Here is a 24,644-nt window from a genome sequence, read left to right as displayed (position 1 = left end):
GCACCTCAGACAGTGTAGTGCTCCCTCAGCATTGCACTGGAGTGTCAGCCTAGATTTATGTGTTCTAGTACCTGGAGTGGGACTTGAATCCACAATCTTCTGACCCAGAGGCAGATGTCATGTATGTAACCATCATGCTACGGTAACCTTCATGTAACTGTAACCCTCATGCAACTCCTATACTCTGTAATTATACCCTAGAAATGCACACCCTGTCCACATGGGGTGAACTTGTGGGAGACACTCCTCACCTGGGTTTCCAGGTATAAAAGGGGAGGTCCCACCCACGGTCACAACTCCTTGGTCCTGGGAATAAAGGTTAAGGTCACGTATTGACTATGTCTGCAGTACATGCCTCATGTGAATTTGTCGTAAGGTGCAGGGACACTACATTTGCCGACGAGAAACGGGAATCACCGAACCACGGGGATGGCCACCAGTAGCACAGAGGAATGTTACTGTGTGGGTGAGGACTGGGACGACTTCGTGGAGAGACTCCAGCAGAGCTGGCTGGGACTGGCTGGGAGCGGCAGCGGCTGCAAAGCGGAGGGTGCATCTACTGACCAGCTGCGGACCACAGAAGTATACACTGATGAAAGACCTGCTCGCACCCCAAATGCCAGGGGACAAGTCCTTTGAAGAGCTCAGCCAGCTGATCAGTGAGCATCTCAAGCCGGCGAGTAGCGTACACATGGCCTGGCACCGGTTTTACACACACTGGCGTCGGGAGGGACAAAACATCTCGGACTTCATTGCGGACCTGCGGTGCTTGGCCAGTCTCTGTAAGTTCACAGACGCCTATAGTGGGGAGATGTTAAGGGATTTCTTAATTGAGGGCATTAATCATGCTGGGATTTTCAGGAAGCTCATAGAGACCAAGGACTTGACTTTAGAAGGAGTGGCGTTGATAGCTCAGACCTTCATGGCAGGGGAAGAGGAGACCAAGCTAATTTATGCACGCAGCCCTGGTCCCAATGTGGTGATGGACCAGGGAGTTAACATGGTGAACGCGGCTCAGGACCCCGCAGGCAGGCAAGGGCATTTCGAAACTGCCCAGGCAGCAACAGACTCTAAGGTGGGCCCACAACAGGGACAATGGAAAGGGGATCGGCAATTCACACCATCACGAAGAACAATGCGTCCCACGATGGGACCATTAACACCCACCATCAGAGTGCCTAGAAACAACCAAATGGGCAATCAGAGAGGAATGCCTGGTAACAGTCCTTTTGTTAACAAAAATCTCAGCTCATGCTGGAGGTGCGGGGGTAGACATACTGCGAAAAGCTGCAGGTTTCAGCAATATATCTGTCGGATTTGTAACGTCAGTGGACACCTGGCCACGATGTGCAAAAAGCCTGTAGCGAGGCTAATCTGTGAGACAGAGGAACCAGACGAGGAGTCTGCAATGCAGGATGATGCCTGGGGAAAAGCCATGGATGCTGAAGTTCAGCGGGTTCATGTGGCTGACGTCCATAGCTCATACACTAAAACGCCTCCCATGATGATGAAAGTTTTACTGAATGGCATCCCGGTGTGCCTGGAGCTGGATACGGGAGCGAGCCAGTCACTTATGAGCGCCCAACAATTTGAGAGACGATGGCCACACAGAGCTAGTAGGCCAAACTGGAACGCATTGACACACAGCTACGGACGTACACCAAAGAGATCATCCCAGTGCTAGGCAGTGCAAACTTGGTGGTAACACATAATGGATTACAGAACCGGCTGTCACTCTGGATCGTCCCGGGAAATGGCCCTGCGCTCTTGAGAAGGAGTTGGCTATTTGAGATGAATTGGAAATGGGGGGTTGTGCACTCGATCTCATTTGTGGGGCGAAGTACATGCTCACAGGTCCTACAAAATTTCGGGTCACTGCTCCAACCCGGTGTCGGAACGTTCAAGGGCACCAAAGTAGTGATACGCATCACTCCGGATGCCAGACCAGTGCACCACAAAGCCAGAGCGGTGCCATAGGTAATGCGTGAGAAAATTGAAAGTGAATTGGACAGGCTGCTCAGAGAGGGCATAATTTCGGACATTGAATTCAGCGACTGGGCAAGTCCCATCGTTCCCGTCCTCTAAGCAAATGGCTCGGTCAGGATTTGTGGCGACTACAAAGCCACCATCAACCGAGTGTCGCTGCAAGACCAATACCAACTCCCGAGGGCGGAGAACATTTATGTCACACTGGCAGGTGGCAAGCTGTTCACGAAGCTGGACCTCACTTCGGCCTACATGACTCAGGAACTGGCTGAAGAATCCACGTTTCTGACCACCATCACGACGCACAAGGGATTATTTATCTACAACAGGTGTCCATTTGGCATTCGTTCGGCGGCAGCTATCTTTCAGAGAAACATGGAAAGCTTGCTCAAATCCATTCCTGGAACAATCGTATTCCAAGACGACATCCTTATAACAGGTCAAGACACTGAGGAACATCTCCACAACCTGGAGGAGGTGCTACGCCGACTGGACCAGGTAGACTTGCGGCTGAAAAAGGCCAAGTGTGTGTTTTTGGCCCCAGAGGTCGAGTTTTTGGGCAGGAGGTTTGCCTCAGACGGGATCCGGCCCACTAAATCATAAACGGAGGTGATCCGCCGGGCGCCCAGGCCCGGCAACACGTCAGAGTTGCGATCATTCCTGGAACTTTTGAACTATTTCGGGAACTTTCTGCCGAACTTAAGCACATTGTTGGAGCCGTTACACATGCTCCTGCGTAAAGGTTGTGAATGGCTTTGGGGGGACTGTCAAGAACGGGCTTTCAATAAGGCGAGGAACCTGCTGTGTTCTAACAAATTGTTGATTTTGTATGACCCCTGTAAAAAACTGGTTTTAACGTGCGATGCATCGTCCTACGGGGTTGGGTGTGTGTTGCAGCAGGGTAATGATGGTGGCCGACTCCAACCGGTGGCTTGTGCCTCCAGGTCACTCTCCTAGGCAGAGCATGGATATGGCATGGTCGAAAAGGAAGCACTCGCTTGTATTTACGGTGTGAAAAAAGTGCACCAGTACCTTTTCGGTAGAAGGTTCGAGCTAGAGACGGACCACAAGCCATTAACATCCCTGTTGTCCGACAGCAAGGCTGTCAACGCCAATATGTCAGCTCGCATACAGCGATGGGCTCTCACGCTGGCTGCATATGACTACACCATACAGCACCGGCCAGGCACAAAAAATTGTGCTGATGCGCTCAGCAGGCTCCTACTGGCCACCACTGAGGGGGCGTCGGAGCAAAGCGCTGAGATGGTCATGGCCGTTGAGGCTTTTGACACCGCAGGCTCCCACATCACAGCCCGTCAGATCAAACTCTGGACCTACAGAAACCCCCTCCTATCCATGATAAAGAAATGTGTTCTGACTGGGGATTGGGCGCCCGCACACTGGGCGTGCCCCGAGGAGGTCAGACCGTTTCACAGACGGATGGATGAGCTCTCCATCCAAGCCGACTGCCTGCTATGGGGCAGCCGAGTAGTCATGCTCCAGAAAGGAAGGGAAGTGTCCACAGCGAGCACCCTGGCATCGTGTTAATGAAGGCCATTGCCCGGTCAAATGTACGGTGGCCGGGGATTGACTCAGACCTGGAACACTGGGTTCGCAGGTGCACGACGTGTGCCCAGTTGGGCAATGCCCCCAGGGAGGCCCCACTCAGCCCGTGGCCCTGGCCCACCAGGCCATGGTCACGTATTCACATAGACTACGCGGGCCCGTTCATGGGGAAAATGTTCTTGATTGTTGTCAATGCATACTCGAAATGGATCGAGTGCATCATATTAAACTTGTGCACGACATCCATCACTGTGGAGAGTCTGCGCACAGTTTTCGTGACTCACGGCTTCCCAGACATCCTGGTTAGCGACAATGGGCCATGTTTCACCAGCCATGAATTCTAGGAGTTTATGTCGGGCAATGGTATCAAACACGCCCGGACAGCGTCGTTCAAGCCGGCTTCCAATGGCCAGGCGGAACGTGCGGTCCAAGTCATAAAACAGGGCATGCTACACATCCAAGGACCCTCCCTTCAGTACCACCTATCGCGCCTCCTGCTGGCCTACAGATCCCGCCCACACTTGCTCACGGGAGTCCCTCCAGCAGAACTCCTCATGAAACGCACGCTCAAAATGCAGCTGTCCCTCATTCACCCAGCCCTGGCAGACACTGTTGAGGGCAAGCGCCAGTCCCAAACCAAGTTCCACGATCGAAATTCAAGCGGGAGCTGTATAGAAATGGATGACCCGATATTTGTTCTTAACCATGCTTTGGGACCCAAGTGGCTTGAGGGCACAGTAATTGGCAAAGAAGGGAATAGGGTCATAGTGGTCAGACTAAACAATGGGCAGATATGCCGCAAACACTTGGACCAAGTAAAGAAAAGGTTCAGCATAGACACGGAGGAACCTGAAGAAGAGCATGAGATGTCACCCACACCACTGCCAGTGGACGAGCAACAAAGACAGTCCACAGCATGCACAGTCCCTGCGGCCAGCCCGGACAGGCCGGAATCACCTCAGGTGACAGAGACGCATGCCAAGGCTCAGCCACCAGAGCTCCAACTGCGGCGCTCCACGAGAGAGCGTCAACCGCCTGAAAGACTTAACCTTTGACACAAAAAACGTCAGGGGGGAGGTGATGTCATGTATGTAACTCCTTGGTCCTGGGAGTAAAGGTTAAGGACACGTAGTGAATTTGTAGTAAGGTACAGGGACACTACAGCAAGTGTGCTACCCACTGAGCCACAGCTGACACTGCAAACTAGTTGTTCTCTGAGTTATCATTTCCAAAAATACTCCAGCAGCCTGCAACACCCAGAGCGTGCCGATGACAATAGCCAGTCCACATCAGCTTGACACTGCCTTTGATTGAGTCACTCTATATAACCAGTACAGAGAGCTGCTCCTGAGGGACTGACTGGACTGCCCGGTGCGCTGAACCAGCACACGTCCTCCTGCAATGGAACACTACAAGGCTGCCATGGTGCTGGGGGGCGTTGGGGATGCTCTGGGCTACAGGAACTCCAGGTGGGAGAACTGTCCTTCAGGTGTGGTGATTCTCGGTGAATTGAAAGCTCTGGGAGGATTGGAAGGGATTACATTAACAGAAGACAACTGGCCAGTCAGTGATGATACAGTCATGCACACAGTAACAGCACAGGCACTCGTATCAGGTAAGTACTTAGTAAGAAATGCTTTATGTTTCATTGAACTAACTCCAATGTCGTACTGAGGGAGTGCTGCACAGTCGGAGGTGCCATCTTTCAGATGAGATGTTAACCCGAGGTGCCGTCTGACCTCTCTAGTGGACATATTACAGAGCCCACAGCATTATTGTAAAAGAGCAGGGGAGTTCTCCCTGGTGTCCTCACCAATATTTATCCCTGAACCAACATCACTAAAGCAGGTGATCTGGTCATTGTTACATTTTAGTTTGTGGGAGCTTGCTGTGCATAAATTGGCTGCCGCATTTCCTACGTTACAACAGTGACTGCACTTCAGGAGTATTTCATTGGCTGTGACAAGCTTTGGGGCATCCCGAGGTCATAATAGGCGCTATATAAATGCAATTTCTTTATTTCTTTTTTTGCCAACCCCTCAACCAATACCCGCCTGGTGCCAGAAAGCTGGGCCAGACTCCCCAGGCTGAGAGGCTGCAGTCTGCAGCCAGGCTCTCTCAGGCTCGAGGACCTGGAGGTCACCGCCCATGAGCGTCTAAGGGCTGGATTTTTGGCTTTGCTGATTTCGGGGCGGTAATGGCGACGGGGCGGTAAAGTTAGCGCCCGGGAACAGTTTGCGCCTCGGTCAGCAAAATTGGGCAGCTGCGCCCTGAGTGTGGGGCGGAGCACTAAGGGAGGCGTTGTACACCTCTCTCAGGGCGCTCGGCCGGCTGAGCATGGGAAAATCCTGAGCTAAACAGCCGGCCCAGGAACGCTCTGAGAGAGGCCTGGGGAGAAAAAAACCCTGGAAAATACCCCCATCAGAAACATGCCCAATACATGGTCCACGCCACCGCAACATAAATCGCAAACAAAAAGAAAACCAATCACACTGCCCTGTGGTGGACATTACTTGCCTCACTGCGGCCGGTATAGGTCGGACTGCCCGCTTTCACAGGCGGTCCCAGCAGGGGGCGCTGCGCAGCGCTAATGGTCAGCCGGGAGTCAAAAATCGATCTGGTGTCACAACCAGGGGCGTTGTACACCGGCTCGCCTCTCCCGGGCAGTAATAGAAACATAGAAACATAGAAATTTACAGCGCAGGCGGAGGCCATTTCGGCCCATCCTGTCCGTGCCGGCCGACAAAGAGCCGCACGGCCCTCGGTCAGCAGGTTACATATAAACCTATGAACAATGAACAATGGCGGAAAGGTAAAGAGCACCCAGCCCAACCAGTCCACCTCACCACAACTGCGACACCCCTTACACTGAAACATTCTACACTCGCAAATCCACCCCGAATGTCCTGGCGGGATGCTGGAATCTGGCCGCCCGCCCAGAAGTGCTCACTGCCGCTACTCCAGGGAGAAAACAGAGGTGGACAGGACCGGAAAATCCAGCCCTTATCTGAAGCGCAGCAGCCTTCAACCTTGCGTGCTGAAACCACTGAGGGAGCACGTTGTGGGAGTGGTAGCATAGGGAAAAGCCATGTAAATGCCATCTAAATCGCCCTGGCGCTTACCTGTCAGAAAGCTACCATGATCACAACATTTGCAATTTTTCCTTGCTCCCTTGAGCAGGCAGCAAGGACAGGCAACCAGAGCCAACAGGGTCCTTCTTTAGATCTTCATGTTGCGGCTCGATGACCTCATTGAGACCCGACTGTAATTTTAACTGAGGCCTGAGCGGGGAATCCATCTGGAGTTAAAATCGGGGTCTATCAGTTACCAGAAACAAATCTACATGTGATTTTACAGTCAATAGGGACTGAGTAATGCAGGCAAGCCATCTCCCAAGTGGTTGCAGCAAATGAGATGAATGTCTCTTTAAATAGCACTGGAACTGGCTGTTCCTGGCAGGTACGATGCTTGACTGGTGGCTGTGTTTAGTACCGAGCATGCACCTTGCTGATTGGAACCAGAATGGCTTTAGGTTGCTCACTACAACCTAAAATCCCGATTCACGGAGAGTATTGAGGCCTTTCTCCACTGGGAATGATGGCTGTTTAAATTGACTCTCATTGGTCAGGGGTCAACGGTGATTTATTTAAAATATTTTCATCTCATTGCTTCCCTGTTCATGGTGCAACAATAATGAGATGGAAATTGCCCATAATTCAGTGTATTCACACAGTGCTTACAGAGTAATCTCACAATATTCACCGAGTATTTACAGCAATCTCACAGTCCTAACATTGTACTCCCACAACACTCACACAGTACCTGCAGAGTATAACATAATATTCACCTAGTATTAACAGTAATCCCACAGTTATAACAGGGTTTTAAATAAGATAAGAAATAGGAGCAGGAGTCGGCCATTTGGCCCCTCGAGCCTGATCCGTCATTAAATAAGATCATGGCTGATCAGCACCATTTCCCTGCCCACTCCCCATAACCCTTCACTCCCTTATCGCTCAAAAATCTGTCTATCTCCACCTTAAATATATTCAATGACACAGCCTCCACAGCTCTCTGGGGCAGAGAATTCCAGAGATTCACAACCCTCTGAGAGAAGAAATTCTTCCTCATTTCCATTTTAAATGGGCGTCCCCATTTTCTGAAACTATGCCCCCGAGTTCTAGATTCCCCCATGAGGGGAAACACCCTCTCTGCATCTACCCTGTCCAGCCCCCTCAGAATTTTATATGTTTCAATAAGATCACCTCTCAGTCTTCTAAACTCCAATGTGTATCGGCCCAACCTACTCAACCTTTTTTTATATGACAACCCCTTCATCCCAGGAATAAACCTGGTGAACCTTCTCTGAACTGCCTCCAATGCAAGTATATCCCTCCTTAAATACGAAGACTAAAACTGTACGCAGTACTCTAGGTGTGGTCTTACTAATACCCTGTACAGTTGTAGCAGGACTTCTCTGCTTTTATACTCTATGTCCCTTGCAATAAAGGACAACATTCCATTTGCCTTCCTGATTACTTGCTGTACCTTAATACTAACCTTTTGTGTTTTATGTACAAGTACCCCCAGGTCCCTCTGTACTGCAGAATTTTGCAATCTCTCCCCATTTATAAATCATTTGTTTTTTATTTTTCGTACCAAAGTGGATAACCTCACACTTTCCCACATTATACTCCATCTGCCAAATTTTTGCCCACTCAATTAGCTTATCTATATCCCTTTGCAGATTATTTGCGTCCTCCTCACAACTTGCATTCCACCCATCTTTGTATCATCAGCCAACTTGGCTACATTACACTCAGTCCCTTCATCCAAGTCATTAATATAATGGTAAATAGTTGAGGCCCCAGCACTTATCCCTGTGGCACCCCATTTGTTACAGTTTGCCAACCTGAAAATGGCCCATTTATCCCGACTCTCTGTTTTCTGTTAGTTAGCCAATCCTCTATCCATGCTAATATATTACCCCCAACCCCGTGAACTTTTATCTTGTGCAGTGACCTTTTATGTGGCACCTTGTCAAATGCCTTCTGGAAATCCAAATGCATGACATCCAATGGTTCCCCTTTATCCACCCTGTTCATTACATCCTCAAAGAACTCTAGCAAATTTGTCAAACATGATTTTCCTTTGATAAAACCATGCTGACATTGCTTGACTGCATTATGATTTTTTAAATGTCCTGCTACTGCTTCCTTAATAATGGACTCCAACAATTTCCCTATGACAGATGTTAGATCTATAGTTTCCTGCTTTCTGTCTGGCTGGAAACAGTACTATCATTGTGCAGCCACAGTATTCACACACTGCCTGTACAATACTCGCACAGTATTCACACAATACCCAAGCAATATTCACACGAGTAGCTACAGAGCGCCCTTACATTATCCGCACAGTGTTTCACACTACCCCTCAGTATTCACCCACTACTTACACATTCTCTGCACCTTCTCGTGCTTTCCTTGAAATTTTTGATGATTTCATATCTTATGCCTGGCTGTACTTGCCGAATGTCTAATTGTATTCAGGTGAATTGGAGGAAAAGCCAACCTATTGATCATCAAATTGATGAAAAAGATTCCTGAGTTTTGATTGTGTTGGAAAACACTTTACACAAATCCCTTTGTTGGACAATTGTGAATGGCCCATCATCGGTTGGCCAGCTCTTATTTTAAGAAATGAGGACAGCAGTCACTCAAATGGAATGTGAGGTATCCTGTGAATGTACATTCACTCATCAGCCTGGCATCGGAATCCCGTTATAGAGATCATTCACGTTATTCGAACATGGCTCTGGGCACCCAGAATAGCATGCAGCAGATCAGACTCCAATGGAGGTGGGTGCAGAAACTCATGTAACACACAATAAACAGAACTCAAACTGCATCCGTGCATCGTTCAGTCACCATGAATATTTACGCTTTGCATTCTGCCAAGCTTCCAGTCTCTGAAAACAGCCAATTAGGAACACATGCCGAGAATTTATGGACAAATCGCCAAAAGTGGAGACACTGAAAATAGCCGGTGAGCTAATTGACATTGCAGACCCCTCAGGGGGACTGCAGCCTTAAGTGTGGCTTTCATTGTAACCTTATCAAAACCAACTGCTCCATTATGCACAAACACTGAGCAAATCGCCTGTCAGAAAGTAACTCCAACATCTTCACTTTCTTCTCTTATCCTCAAATTTCTTCTGCATCATTGTTTTTTTCCTGAAACACTTTCTCACGGTTAGTCTTTATGCCTCTACCTCCTGTTTGCATATTTTACATTGTGACTTTGATTTTTAGTCCTCTGCCTTGCTTTGAAAAACTTCAGCACTCCACATTTAACTGCTCCTGTTCCTGCTCACCTTTCCTTTCTTACCACACCTGACTCTACTCAATTATTCCAGTCAATACCTCTTGCCTCATTCGCCATTCTAATCTCAGTCCGCATTCTAATCTCAGTCCGCATTCTAATCTTAGTCTCCATTCTAATTTCAGACCCCATTCTAATCTCAGTCCCCATTCTCCATTTTAAGTCTTCAATTTAATCTCAGTCCCGATTCTCCATTCTAATCTCAGTCCCCATTCTAATCACAGTCCCCATTCTCCATTCTAATCTCAGCCCCAATTCTAATCTCAGCCCCCATTCTAATCTCAGTACCCATTCTAATCTCCATCCCCATTCTAATCTCAGTCACCATTCTAATCTCAGTCCCCATTCTAATCTCAGTCCCCATTCTCCATTCTAATCTCAGACCCCATTCTAATTTCAGTCCCCATTCTCCATTCTAATCTCAGTCCCCATTCCCCATTCTAATCTCAATCCCCGTTCTAATCTCAGTCCCCATTTTAATCTCAGTCCATATTCTAATCTCAGTCCCCTTTCTCCATTCTAATCTCAGTCCCCATTCTAATCTCAGTCCCCATTCTCCATTCTAATATCAGTCCCATTCTAATCTCTGTCCCTATACTCCATTCTAATCTCAGTCCCATTGTAATCTCAGTCCCCATTCTAAATTTAGTACCGATTCTAATCTCAGTCCCATTCCCCATTCTAATCTCAGTCCCCATTCTAATCTCAGGACCGATTCTAATCTCAGTCCACAATCTAATGTCAGTCCCCATTCCCCATTCTAATCTCAGTCCCCATTCTAATCTCAGACCCCATTCTCCATTCTAATATCAGTCCCCATTCTAATCTCAGTCCACATTCTAATCTCTGTCCTCATTCTAATCTCAGCTCCCATTCTAATCTCAGTCCCCATTCTCCATTCTAATCTCAGTCCCCATTCCCCAAACTAATCTCAGTCCCCATTCTAATCTCAGTCCTCATTCTAATCTCAGTCCCATTCTCCATTCTAATCTCAGTCCCCATTGTAATCTCAGTCCCCATTCTAATCTCAGTCCCCATTCTCAATTCTAATCTCAGTCCCCATTGTAATCTCAGTCCCCATTTCCCATTCTAATCTCAACCCCCATTCTCCATTCTAATCTCAGTCCCCATTCTAATCTCAGTCACCATTCTCCATTCTAATCTCAGATCCCATTCTAATCTCAGTCCCCATTCTAATCTCAGTCCCCCTTCTCCATTCTAATCTCAGTCGCAATTCTAATCTCAGTCCCCTTTCCCCATTCTAATCTCAGTCCCCATTCTAATCTCAGTCCACATTCTAATCTCAGTCCCCATTCTAATCTCAGTCCTCATTCTAATCTCAGTCCACATTCTAATCTCAGTCCTCATTCTAATCTCAGCTCCCTTTCTAATCTCAGTCCCCATTCTCCATTCTAATCTCAGTCCCCATTCCCCAAACTAATCTCAGTCCCCATTCTAATCTCAGTCCTCATTCTAATCTCAGTCCCCCTTCTCCATTCTAAGCAAAGTCCCCATTGTAATCTCAGTCCCCATTCTAATCTCAGACCCCATTCTCCATTCTAATCTCAGTCCCCATTCTCCATTCTAATCTCAGCCCCCATTCTAATCTCAGTCCCCATTCTAATCTCAGTACCAATTCTAATCTCAGTCCCCTGTCTCCATTCTAATCTCAGTCCCCATTCTAATCTCAGTCCCCATTCTCAATTCTAATCTCAGTCCCCATTCTAATCTCAGCCCCCGTTCCCCATTCTAATCACAACCCCCATTCTCCATTCAAATCTCAGTCCCCATTCTAATCTCAGTCACCATTCTCCATTCTAATCTCAGATCCCATTCTAATCTCAGTCCCCATTCTAATCTCAGTCCCCATTCTCCATTCTAATCTCAGTCGCAATTCTAATCTCAGTCCCCTTTCCCCATTCTAATCTCAGTCCACATTCTAATCTCAATCCCCATTCTCCATTCTAATTTCAGTCCCCAATCTAATCTCAGTCCACATTCTAATCTCAGTCCCCATTCTAATCTCAGTCCTCATTCTAATCTCAATCCCCATTCTCCATTCTAATTTCAGTCCCCAATCTAATCTCAGTCCTCATTCTAATCTCAGTCCCCATTCTAATCTCAGTCCTCATTCTAATCTCAGTCCACATTCTAATCTCAGTCCTCATTCTAATCTCAGCTCCCTTTCTAATCTCAGTCCCCATTCTCCATTCTAATTGCAGTCCCCATTCCCCAAACTAATCTCAGTCCCCATTCTAATCTCAGTCCTCATTCTAATCTCAGTCCCCCTTCTCCATTCTAAGCAAAGTCCCCATTGTAATCTCAGTCCCCATTCTAATCTCAGACCCCATTCTCCATTCTAATCTCAGTCCCCATTCTCCATTCTAATCTCAGCCCCCATTCTAATCTCAGTCCCCATTCAAATCTCAGTACCAATTCTAATCGCAGTCCCCTGTCTCCATTCTAATTTCAGTCCCCATTCTAATCTCAGTCCCCATTCTAATCACAGTCACCATTCTCCATTCTAATCTCAGCCCCCATTCTAATCTCAGCCCCCATTCTAATCTCAGTACCCATTCTAATCTCCATCCCCATTCTAATCTCAGTCACCATTCTAATCTCAGTCCCCATTCTCCATTCTAATCTCAGACCCCATTCTAATTTCAGTCCCCATTCTCCATTCTAATCTCAGTCCCCATTCTAATCTCAGTCCGCATTCTCCATTCTAATCTCATTGCGCATTCTACTCTCAGTACCCATTCTAATCTCAGTTACCATTTTAATCTCAGTACCCAGTCTCCGTTCTAATCTCAGTTCCCATTCTAATCTCAGTCCCCATTCTAACCTCAGGACCGATTCTCATCTCAGTCCACATTCTAATGTCAGTCCCCATTCCACATTCTAATCTAAGTCCCCATTCTAATTTCAGACCCCATTCTCCATTCTAATCTCAGTCCCCATTCTAATCTCAGTCCCGATTCTAATCTCAGTCCCCATTCCCCATTCTAACCTCAGTTCCCATTCTAATCTCAGTCCCCATTCTCCATTCTAATCTCAGTCCCCATTCCAATCTCAGTCCCCATTCTCCATTCTAATATCAGTCCCCATTCTAATCTCAGTCCCCATTCTCCATTCTAATCTCAGTCCCCACTCTAATCTCAGTCGCCATTTTAATCTCAGTCCCCATTCTAATCTCTGTCTCCATTCTCCATTCTAATCTCAGTCCCCATTCTAATCTCAGTTCCCATTCTCCATTCTAATCTCAGTCCCCATTCTCCAATTTAATCTCAGCCCTCATTCTAATCTCAGTCCCCATTCTTATCTCACTCCCCATTCTTCATTCTAATCTCAGTCCCCATTCTAATCTCAGTCCCCTTTCTAATCTGAGTCCCCATTCTAATCTCATTCCCCATTCTCCATTCTAATCTCAGTCCCCATTCTAATCTCAGTCCCCATTCTCCATTCGATTCTCAGTCCCCATTCTAATCTCAGGACGGATTCTAATCTCAGTCCACATTCGAATGTCAGTCCCCATTCCCCATTCTAATCTCAGTCCCCATTCTAATCTCAGACCCCATTCTCCATTCTAATCTCAGTCCCCATTCTAATCTCAGTCCCCATTCTAATCTCAGACATCATTCTCCATTCTCATCTCAGTTCCCATTCTAATCACAGTCCCCATTCTCCATTCTAATCTCAGCACCCATTCTAATCTCAGTCCACATTCGAATCTCAGGACCGATTCTAATCTCAGTCCCCATTCTCCATTCTAATTTCAGTCCCCATTCTAATCTCAGTCCCGATTCTCCATTCTAATCTCAGTCCCCATTCAAATTTCAGTCCTCATTCTCCTTTCTGATGTCAGTCCCCTTTCCCCATTCTAATCACGGTCCCCATTCTAATCTCAGTTCTAATTCTGATCTCAGTCCCCATTCTAATCTCAGTCCCAATTCTCCATTCTAATCTCAGTCCCCATTCTAATCTCAGTCCCCATTCTAATCTCAGTCCCCATTCTCCATTCTAATCTCAGTCCCCATTCTAATCTCTGTCCCTATTCTCCATTCTAATCTCAGTCCCCATTGTAATCTCAGACCCCATTCCAATCTCAGTCCCCATTCTCAATTCTAATCTCAGTCGCAATTCTAATCTCAGTCCCATTTCCCCATTCTAATCTCAGTCCCCATTCTAATCTCAGTCCACATTCTAATCTCAGTCCCCATTCTAATCTCAGTCCTCATTCTAATCTCAGTCCACATTCTAATCTCAGTCCTCATTCTAATCTCAGCTCCCATTCTAATCTCAGTCCCCATTCTCCATTCTAATCTCAGTCCCCATTCCCCAAACTAATCTCAGTCCCCATTCTAATCTCAGTCCTCATTCTAATCTCAGTCCCATTCTCCATTCTAATCTCAGTCCCCATTGTAATCTCAGTCCCCATTCTAATCTCAGTCCCCATTCTCAATTCTAATCTCAGTCCCCATTCTAATCTCAGTCCCCATTTCCCATTTTAATCTCAACCCCCATTCTCCATTCTAATCTCAGTCCCCATTCTGATCTCAGTCACCATTCTCCATTCTAATCTCAGATCCCATTCTAATCTCAGTCCCCATTCTAATCTCAGTCCCCATTCTCCATTCTAATCTCAGTCGCAATTCTAATCTCAGTCCCGTTTCCCCATTCTAATCTCAGTCCCCATTCTAATCTCAGTCCACATTCTAATCTCAATCCCCATTCTCCATTCTAATTTCAGTCCCCAATCTAATCTCAGTCCACATTCTAATCTCAGTCCCCATTCTAATCTCAGTCCTCATTCTAATCTCAGTCCCAATTCTCCATTCTAATCTCAGTCCCCATTCTAATCTCAGTCCCCATTCTAATCTCAGTCCCCATTCTCCATTGTAATCTCAGTCCCCATTCTAATCTCTGTCCCCATTCTCCATTCTAATCTCAGTCCCCATTGTAATCTCAGACCCCATTCCAATCTCAGTCCCCATTCTCAATTCTAATCTCAGTCGCAAGTCTAATCTCAGTCCCATTTCCCCATTCTAATCTCAGTCCCCATTCTAATCTCAGTCCACATTCTAATCTCAGTCCCCATTCTAATCTCAGTCCTCATTCTAATCTCAGTCCACATTCTAATCTCAGTCCTCATTCTAATCTCAGCTCCCATTCTAATCTCAGTCCCCATTCTCCATTCTAATCTCAATCCCCATTCCCCAAACTAATCTCAGTCCCCATTCTAATCTCAGTCCTCATTCTAATCTCAGTCCCATTCTCCATTCTAATCTCAGTCTCCATTGTAATCTCAGTCCCCATTCTAATCTCAGTCCCCATTCTCAATTCTAATCTCAGTCCCCATTCTAATCTCAGTCGCCATTTCCCATTTTAATCTCAACCACCATTCTCCATTCTAATCTCAGTCCCCATTCTAATCTCAGTCACCATTCTCCATTCTAATCTCAGATCCCATTCTGATCTCAGTCCCCATTCTAATCTCAGTCCCAATTCTCCATTCTAATCTCAGTCCCCATTCTAATCACAGTCCCCATTCTAATCTCAGTCCCCATTCTCCATTCTAATCTCAGTCCCCATTCTAATCTCTGTCCCCATTCTCCATTCTAATCTCAGTCCCCATTGTAATCTCAGACCCCATTCCAATCTCAGTCCCCATTCTCAATTCTAATCTCAGTCGCAATTCTAATCTCAGTCCCATTTCCCCATTCTAATCTCAGTCCCCATTCTAATCTCAGTCCACATTCTAATCTCAGTCCCCATTCTAATCTCAGTCCACATTCTAATCTCAGTCCTCATTCTAATCTCAGCTCCCATTCTAATCTCAGTCCCCATTCTCCATTCTAGTCTCAGTCCCCATTCCCCAAACTAATCTCAGTCCCCATTCTAATCTCAGTCCTCATTCTAATCTCAGTCCCATTCTCCATTCTAATCTCAGTCCCCATTGTAATCTCAGTCCCCATTCTAATCTCAGTCCCCATTCTCAATTCTAATCTCAGTCCCCATTCTAATCTCAGTCCCCATTTCCCATTTTAATCTCAATCCCCATTCTCCATTCTAATCTCAGTCCCCATTCTAATCTCAGTCACCATTCTCCATTCTAATCTCAGATCCCATTCTAATCTCAGTCCCCATTCTAATCTCAGTCCCCATTCTCCATTCTAATCTCAGTCCACATTCTAATCTCAGTCCTCATTCTAATCTCAGCTCCCATTCTAATCTCAGTCCCCATTCTCCATTCTAATCTCAGTCCCCATTCACCAAACTAATCTCAGTCCCCATTCTAATCTCAGTCCTCATTCTAATCTCAGTCCCATTCTCCATTCTAATCTCAGTCCCCATTGTAATCTCAGTCTCCATTCTAATCTCAGTCCCCATTCTCAATTCTAATCTCAGTCCCCATTCTAATCTCAGTCCCCATTTCCCATTTTAATCTCAACCCCCATTCTCCATTCTAATCTCAGTCCCCATTCTAATCTCAGTCACCATTCTCCATTCTAATCTCAGATCCCATTCTAATCTCAGTCCCCATTCTAATCTCAGTCCCCATTCTCCATTCTAATCCCAGTCGCAATTCTAATCTCAGTCCCCTTTCCCCATTCTAATCTCAGTCCCCATTCTAATCTCAGTTCACATTCTAATCTCAATCCCCATTCTCCATTCTAATTTCAGTCCCCAATCTAATCTCAGTCCACATTCTAATCTCAGTCCCCATTCTAATCTCAGTCCTCATTCTAATCTCAGTCCACATTCTAATCTCAGTCCTCATTCTAATCTCAGCTCCCTTTCTAATCTCAGTCACCATTCTCCATTCTAATCTCAGTCCCCATTCCCCAAACTAATCTCAGTCCCCATTTTAATCTCAGTCCTCATTCTAATCTCAGTCCCCCTTCTCCATTCTAAGCAAAGTCCCCATTGTAATCTCAGTCCCCATTCTAATCTCAGACCCCATTCTCCATTCTAATCTCAGTCCCCATTCTCCATTCTAATCTCAGCCCCCATTCTAATCTCAGTCCCCATTCTAATCTCAGTACCAATTCTAATCTCAGTCCCCTGTTTCCATTCTAATCTCAGTCCCCATTCTAATCTCAGACCCCATTCTCAATTCTAATCTCAGTCCCCATTCGAATCTCAGTCCCCATTCCCCATTCTAATCTCAACCCCCATTCTCCATTCTAATCTCAGTCCCCATTCTAATCTCAGTCCTCATTCTAATCTCAGTCCCCCTTCTCCATTCTAAGCAAAGTCCCCATTGTAATCTCAGTCCCCATTCTAATCTCAGACCCCATTCTCCATTCTAATCTCAGTCCCCATTCTCCATTCTAATCTCAGCCCCCATTCTAATCTCAGTCCCCATTCTAATCTCAGTACCAATTCTAATCTCAGTCACCTGTCTCCATTCTAATTTCAGTCCCCATTCTAATCTCAGTCCGATTCTCCATTTTAAGTCTTCATTATAATCTCAGTCCCGATTCTCCATTCTAATCTCAGTCCCCATTCTAATCACAGTCACCATTCTCCATTCTAATCTCAGCCACCATTCTAATCTCAGCCCCCATTCTAATCTCAGTACCCATTCTAATCTCCATCCCCATTCTAATCTCAGTCACCATTCTAATCTCAGTCCCCATTCTCCATTCTAATCTCAGACCCCATTCTAATTTCAGTCCCCATTCTCCATTCTAATCTCAGTCCCCATTCTAATCTCAGTCCGCATTCTCCATTCTAATCTCATTGCGCATTCTACTCTCAGTACCCATTCTAATCTCAGTTACCATTTTAATCTCAGTACCCAGTCTCCGTTCTAATCTCAGTCCCCATTCTAATCTCAGTCCCCATTCTAATCTCAGGACCGATTCTAATCTCAGTCCATATTCTAATGTCAGTTCCCATTCCACATTCTAATCTAAGTCCCCATTCTAATTTCAGACCCCATTCTCCATTCTAATCTCACTCCCCATTCTAATCTCAGTCCCGATTCTAATCTCAGTCCCCATTCCCCATTCTAACCTCAGTTCCCATTCTAATCTCTGTCCCCATTCTCCATTCTAATCTCAGTCCCCATTTCAATCTCAGTCCCCATTCTCCATTCTAATATCAGTCCCCATTCTAATCTCAGTCCCTATTCTCCATTCTAATCTCAGTCCCCACTCTAATCTCAGTCCCCATTCTAATCTCAGTCCACATTCTAATCTCAATCCCCATTCTCCATTCTAATTTCAGTCCCCAATCTAATCTCAATCCACATTCTAATCTCAGTCCCCATTCTAATCTCAGTCCTCATTCTTATCTCAGTCCACATTCTAATCTCAGTCCTCATTCTAATCTCAGCTCCCTTTCTAATCTCAGTCCCCATTCCCCAAACTAATCTCAGTCCCCATTCTAATCTCAGTCCTCATTCTAATCTCAGTCCCCCTTCTCCATTCTAAGCAAAGTCCCCATTGTAATCTCAGTCCCCATTCTAATCTCAGACCCCATTCTCCATTCTAATCTCAGTCCCCATTCTCCATTCTAATCTCAGCCCCCATTCTAATCTCAGTCCCCATTCTAATCTCAGTACCAATTCTAATCTCAGTCCCCATTCTCCATTCTAATCTCAGCCCCGATTCTAATCTCAGTCCCCATTCTAATCTCAGTACCAATTCTAATCTCAGTCACCTGTCTCCATTCTAATTTCAGTCCCCATTCTAATCTCAGTCCCCATTCTCCATTTTAAGTCTTCATTATAATCTCAGTCCCGATTCTCCATTCTAATCTCAGTCCCCATTCTAATCACAGTCACCATTCTCCATTCTAATCTCAGCCACCATTCTAATCTCAGCCCCCATTCTAATCTCAGTACCCATTCTAATCTCCATCCCCATTCTAATCTCAGTCACCATTCTAATCTCAGTCCCCATTCTCCATTCTAATCTCAGACTCCATTCTAATTTCAGTCCCCATTCTCCATTCTAATCTCAGTCCCCATTCTAATCTCAGTCCGCATTCTCCATTCTAATCTCATTGCGCATTCTACTCTCAGTACCCATTCTAATCTCAGTTACCATTTTAATCTCAGTACCCAGTCTCCGTTCTAATCTCAGTCCCCATTCTAATCTCAGTCCCCATTCTAATCTCAGGACCGATTCTAATCTCAGTCCACATTCTAATGTCAGTCCCCATTCCACATTCTAATCTAATTCCCCATTCTAATTTCAGACCCCATTCTCCATTCTAATCTCAGTCCCCATTCTAATCTCAGTCCCGATTCTAATCTCAGTCCCCATTCCCCATTCTAACCTCAGTTCCCATTCTAATCTCTGTCCCCATTCTCCATTCTAATCTCAGTCCCCATTTCAATCTCAGTCCCCATTCTCCATTCTAATATCAGTCCCCATTCTAATCTCAGTCCCTATTCTCCATTCTAATCTCAGTCCCCACTCTAATCTCAGTCGCCATTTTAATCTCAGTCCCCATTCTAATCTCTGTCTCCATTCTCCATTCTAATCTCAGTCCCCATTCTAATCTCAGTTCCCATTCTCCATTCCAATCTCAGTCCCCATTCTCCAATTTAATCTCAGCCCTCATTCTAATCTCAGTCCCCATTCTTATCTCAGTCCCCATTCTTCATTCTAATCTCAGTCCCCATTCTAATCTCAGTCCCCTTTCTAATCTCAGTCCACATTCTAATGTCAGTCCCCATTCCCCATTCTAATCTCAGTCCCCATTCTAATCTCAGACCCCATTCTCCATTCTAATCTCAGTCCCCAGTCTAATCACAGTCCCCATTCTCCATTCTAATCTCAGCACCCATTCTAATCTCAGTCCACATTCGAATCTCAGGACCGATTCTAATCTCAATCCCCATTCTCCATTCTAATTTCAGTCCCCATTCTAATCTCAGTCCCGATTCTCCATTCTAATCTCAGTCCCCATTCTAATTTCAGTCCCCATTCTCCTTTCTGATGTCAGTCCCCTTTCCCCATTCTAATCACGGTCCCCATTCTAATCTCAGTTCTCATTCTGATCTCAGTCCCCATTCTAATCTCAGTCCCAATTCTCCATTCTAATCTCAGTCCCCATTCTAATCTCAGTCCCCATTCTAATCTCAATCCGCATTCTCCATTCTAATCTCAGTCCCCATTCTAATCTCAGTCCCAATTCTCCATTCTAATCTCAGTCCCCATTCTAATCTCAGACCCCATTCTAATTTCAGTCCCCATTCTCCATTCTAATCTCAGTCCCCATTCTAATCTCAGTCCGCATTCTTCATTCTAGTCTCATTGCGCATTCTACTATCAGTACCCATTCTAATCTCAGTTACCATTTTAATCTCAGTACCCAGTCTCCGTTCTAATCTCAGTCCCCATTCTAATCTCAGTCCCCATTCTAATCTCAGGACCGATTCTAATCTCAGTCCACATTCTAATGTCAGTCCCCATTCCACATTCTAATCTAAGTCCCCATTCTAATTTCAGACCCCATTCTCCATTATAATCTCAGTCCCCATTCTAATCTCAGTCCCGATTCTAATCTCAGTCCCCATTCCCCATTCTAACCTCAGTTCCCATTCTAATCTCTGTCCCCATTCTCCATTCTAATCTCAGTCCCCATTTCAATCTCAGTCCCCATTCTCCATTCTAATATCAGTCCCCATTCTAATCTCAGTCCTCATTCTCCATTCTAATCTCAGTCCCCACTCTAATCTCAGTCGCCATTTTAATCTCAGTCCCCATTCTAATCTCTGTCTCCATTCTCCATTCTAATCTCAGTCCCCATTCTAATCTCAGTTCCCATTCTCCATTCTAATCTCAGTCCCCATTCTCCATTTTAATCTCAGCCCTCATTCTAATCTCAGTCCCCATTCTTATCTCAGTCCCCATTCTTCATTCTAATCTCAGTCCCCATTCTAATCTCAGTCACCTTTCTAATCTGAGTCCCCATTCTAATCTCATTCCCCATTCTCCATTCTAATCTCAGTCCCCATTCTAATCTCAGTCCCCATTCTCCATTCGATTCTCAGTCCCCATTCTAATCTCAGGACCGATTCTAATCTCAGTCCACATTCTAATGTCAGTCCCTATTCCCCATTCTAATCTCAGTCCCCATTCTAATCTCAGACCCCATTCTCCATTCTAATCTCAGTCCCCATTCTAATCACAGTCCCCATTCTCCATTCTAATCTCAGCACCCATTCTAATCTCAGTCCACATTCGAATCTCAGGACCGATTCTAATCTCAGTCCCCATTCTCCATTCTAATTTCAGTCCCCATTCTAATCTCAGTCCCGATTCTCCATTCTAATCTCAGTCCCCATTCTAATTTCAGTCCCCATTCTCCTTTCTGATGTCAGTCCCCTTTCCCCATTCTAATCACGGTCCCCATTCTAATCTCAGTTCTCATTCTGATCTCAGTCCCCGTTCTAATCTCAATCCGCATTCTCCATTCTAATCTCAGTCCCCATTCTAATCTCAGTCCCCATTCTCCATTCTAATCTCAGTCGCTATTCTAATCTCTGTCCCCATTCTCCATTCTAATCTCAGACCCCATTGTAATCTCAGTCCCCATTCTAATCTCAGTCCCCATTCTCAATTCTAATCTCAGTCCCCATTCTAATCTCAGTCCCCATTCTAATCTCAGTCTCCATTCTCCATTCTAATCTCAGTCCCCATTCTAATCTCAGTCCCCATTCTCCATTCTAATCTCAGTCCCCATTCTAATCTCAATCCGCATACTCCATTCTAATCTCAGTCCCCATTCTAATCACAGTCCCCATTCTCCATTCTAATCTCAGTCGCAATTCTAATCTCAGTCCCCTTTCCCCATTCTAATCTCAGTCCCCATTCTAATCTCAGTCCACATTCTAATCTCAATCCCCATTCTCCATTCTAATTTCAGTCCCCAATCTAATCGCAATCCACATTCTAATCTCAGTCCCCATTCTAATCTCAGTCCTCATTCTAATCTCAGTCCACATTCTAATCTCAGTCCTCATTCTAATCTCAGCTCCCTTTCTCATCTCAGTCCCCATTCTCCATTCTAATCTCAGTCCCCATTCCCCAAACTAATCTCAGTCCCCATTCTAATCTCAGTCCTCATTCTAATCTCAGTCCACTTCTCCATTCTAAGCAAAGTCCCCATTGTAATCTCAGTCCCCATTCTAATCTCAGATCCCATTCTCCATTCTAATCTCAGTCCCCATTCTCCATTCTAATCTCAGCCCCCATTCTAATCTCAGTCCCCATTCTAATCTCAGTACCAATTCTAATCTCAGTCCCCTGTCTCCATTCTAATCTCAGTCCCCATTCTAATCTCAGTCCCCATTCTCAATTCTAATCTCAGTCCCCATTCTAATCTCAGTCCCCATTCCCCATTCTAATCTCAACCCCCATTCTCCATTCTAATCTCAGTCCCCATTCTAATCTCAGTCACCATTCTCCATTCTAATCTCAGATCTCATTCTAATCTCAGTCCCCATTCTAATCTCAGTCCCCATTCTCCATTCTAATCTAAGTCGCAATTATAATCTCAGTCCCCTTTCCCCATTCTAATCTCAGTCCCCATTCTAATCTCAGTCCACATTCTAATCTCAATCCCCATTCTCCATTCTAATTTCAGTCCCCAATCTAATCTCAGTCCACATTCTAATCTCAGTCCCCATTCTAATCTCAGTCCTCATTCTAATCTCAGTCCACATTCTAATCTCAGTCCTCATTCTCCATTCTAATCTCAGTCCCCATTCCCCAAACTAATCTCAGTCGCCATTCTAATCTCAGTCCTCATTCTAATCTCAGTCCACTTCTCCATTCTAAGCAAAGTCCCCATTGTAATCTCAGTCCCCATTCTAATCTCAGACCCCATTCTCCATTCTAATCTCAGTCCCCATTCTCCATTCTAATCTCAGCCCCCATTCTAATCTCAGTCCCCATTCTAATCTCAGTACCAATTCTAATCTCAGTCCCCTGTCTCCATTCTAATTTCAGTCCCCATTCTAATCTCAGTCCCCATTCTCCATTCTAATCTCAGCACCCATTCTAATCTCAGTCCACATTCGAATCTCAGGACCGATTCTAATCTCAGTCCCCATTCTCCATTCTAATTTCAGTCCCCATTCTAATCTCAGTCCCGATTCTCCATTCTAATCTCAGTCCCCATTCTAATTTCAGTCCCCATTCTCCTTTCTGATGTCAGTCCCCTTTCCCCATTCTAATCACGGTCCCCATTCTAATCTCAGTTCTCATTCTGATCTCAGTCCCCGTTCTAATCTCAATCCGCATTCTCCATTCTAATCTCAGTCCCCATTCTAATCTCAGTCCCCATTCTCCATTCTAATCTCAGTCGCTATTCTAATCTCTGTCCCCATTCTCCATTCTAATCTCAGACCCCATTGTAATCTCAGTCCCCATTCTAATCTCAGTCCCCATTCTCAATTCTAATCTCAGTCCCCATTCTAATCTCAGTCCCCATTCTAATCTCAGTCTCCATTCTCCATTCTAATCTCAGTCCCCATTCTAATCTCAGTCCCCATTCTCCATTCTAATCTCAGTCCCCATTCTAATCTCAATCCGCATACTCCATTCTAATCTCAGTCCCCATTCTAATCACAGTCCCCATTCTCCATTCTAATCTCAGTCGCAATTCTAATCTCAGTCCCCTTTCCCCATTCTAATCTCAGTCCCCATTCTAATCTCAGTCCACATTCTAATCTCAATCCCCATTCTCCATTCTAATTTCAGTCCCCAATCTAATCGCAATCCACATTCTAATCTCAGTCCCCATTCTAATCTCAGTCCTCATTCTAATCTCAGTCCACATTCTAATCTCAGTCCTCATTCTAATCTCAGCTCCCTTTCTCATCTCAGTCCCCATTCTCCATTCTAATCTCAGTCCCCATTCCCCAAACTAATCTCAGTCCCCATTCTAATCTCAGTCCTCATTCTAATCTCAGTCCACTTCTCCATTCTAAGCAAAGTCCCCATTGTAATCTCAGTCCCCATTCTAATCTCAGATCCCATTCTCCATTCTAATCTCAGTCCCCATTCTCCATTCTAATCTCAGCCCCCATTCTAATCTCAGTCCCCATTCTAATCTCAGTACCAATTCTAATCTCAGTCCCCTGTCTCCATTCTAATCTCAGTCCCCATTCTAATCTCAGTCCCCATTCTCAATTCTAATCTCAGTCCCCATTCTAATCTCAGTCCCCATTCCCCATTCTAATCTCAACCCCCATTCTCCATTCTAATCTCAGTCCCCATTCTAATCTCAGTCACCATTCTCCATTCTAATCTCAGATCTCATTCTAATCTCAGTCCCCATTCTAATCTCAGTCCCCATTCTCCATTCTAATCTAAGTCGCAATTATAATCTCAGTCCCCTTTCCCCATTCTAATCTCAGTCCCCATTCTAATCTCAGTCCACATTCTAATCTCAATCCCCATTCTCCATTCTAATTTCAGTCCCCAATCTAATCTCAGTCCACATTCTAATCTCAGTCCCCATTCTAATCTCAGTCCTCATTCTAATCTCAGTCCACATTCTAATCTCAGTCCCCATTCTCCATTCTAATCTCAGTCCCCATTCCCCAAACTAATCTCAGTCGCCATTCTAATCTCAGTCCTCATTCTAATCTCAGTCCACTTCTCCATTCTAAGCAAAGTCCCCATTGTAATCTCAGTCCCCATTCTAATCTCAGACCCCATTCTCCATTCTAATCTCAGTCC

At 45.4% G+C, this 24,644-nt stretch overlaps 1 protein-coding gene across 3 annotated transcripts in view; it reads left to right on the top strand.

The window, feature by feature from the left end:
• The first annotated feature begins 4,887 nt into the window (after positions 1-4,887).
• The window catches only part of adprhl1 (ADP-ribosylhydrolase like 1), a 201,623-nt gene continuing 181,866 nt past the window's right edge, over positions 4,888-24,644 (top strand). For all 3 annotated transcript variants that reach the window (XR_011595910.1, XM_070894183.1, XM_070894182.1), the window contains exon 1: positions 4,888-5,167. Coding sequence is in view for 2 of the 3 variants with exons in the window: in XM_070894183.1 (XP_070750284.1) it covers positions 4,954-5,167 (214 nt within the window). In the remaining variant the exon portion in view is untranslated. The remainder of the gene's footprint in view (positions 5,168-24,644) is intronic.

The sequence above is a fragment of the Pristiophorus japonicus genome, chromosome 11 (assembly GCF_044704955.1).
Source record: "Pristiophorus japonicus isolate sPriJap1 chromosome 11, sPriJap1.hap1, whole genome shotgun sequence".
Taxonomy (NCBI): domain Eukaryota; kingdom Metazoa; phylum Chordata; class Chondrichthyes; family Pristiophoridae; genus Pristiophorus; species Pristiophorus japonicus.
This window is presented reverse-complemented; position numbering and strand designations above follow the sequence as displayed.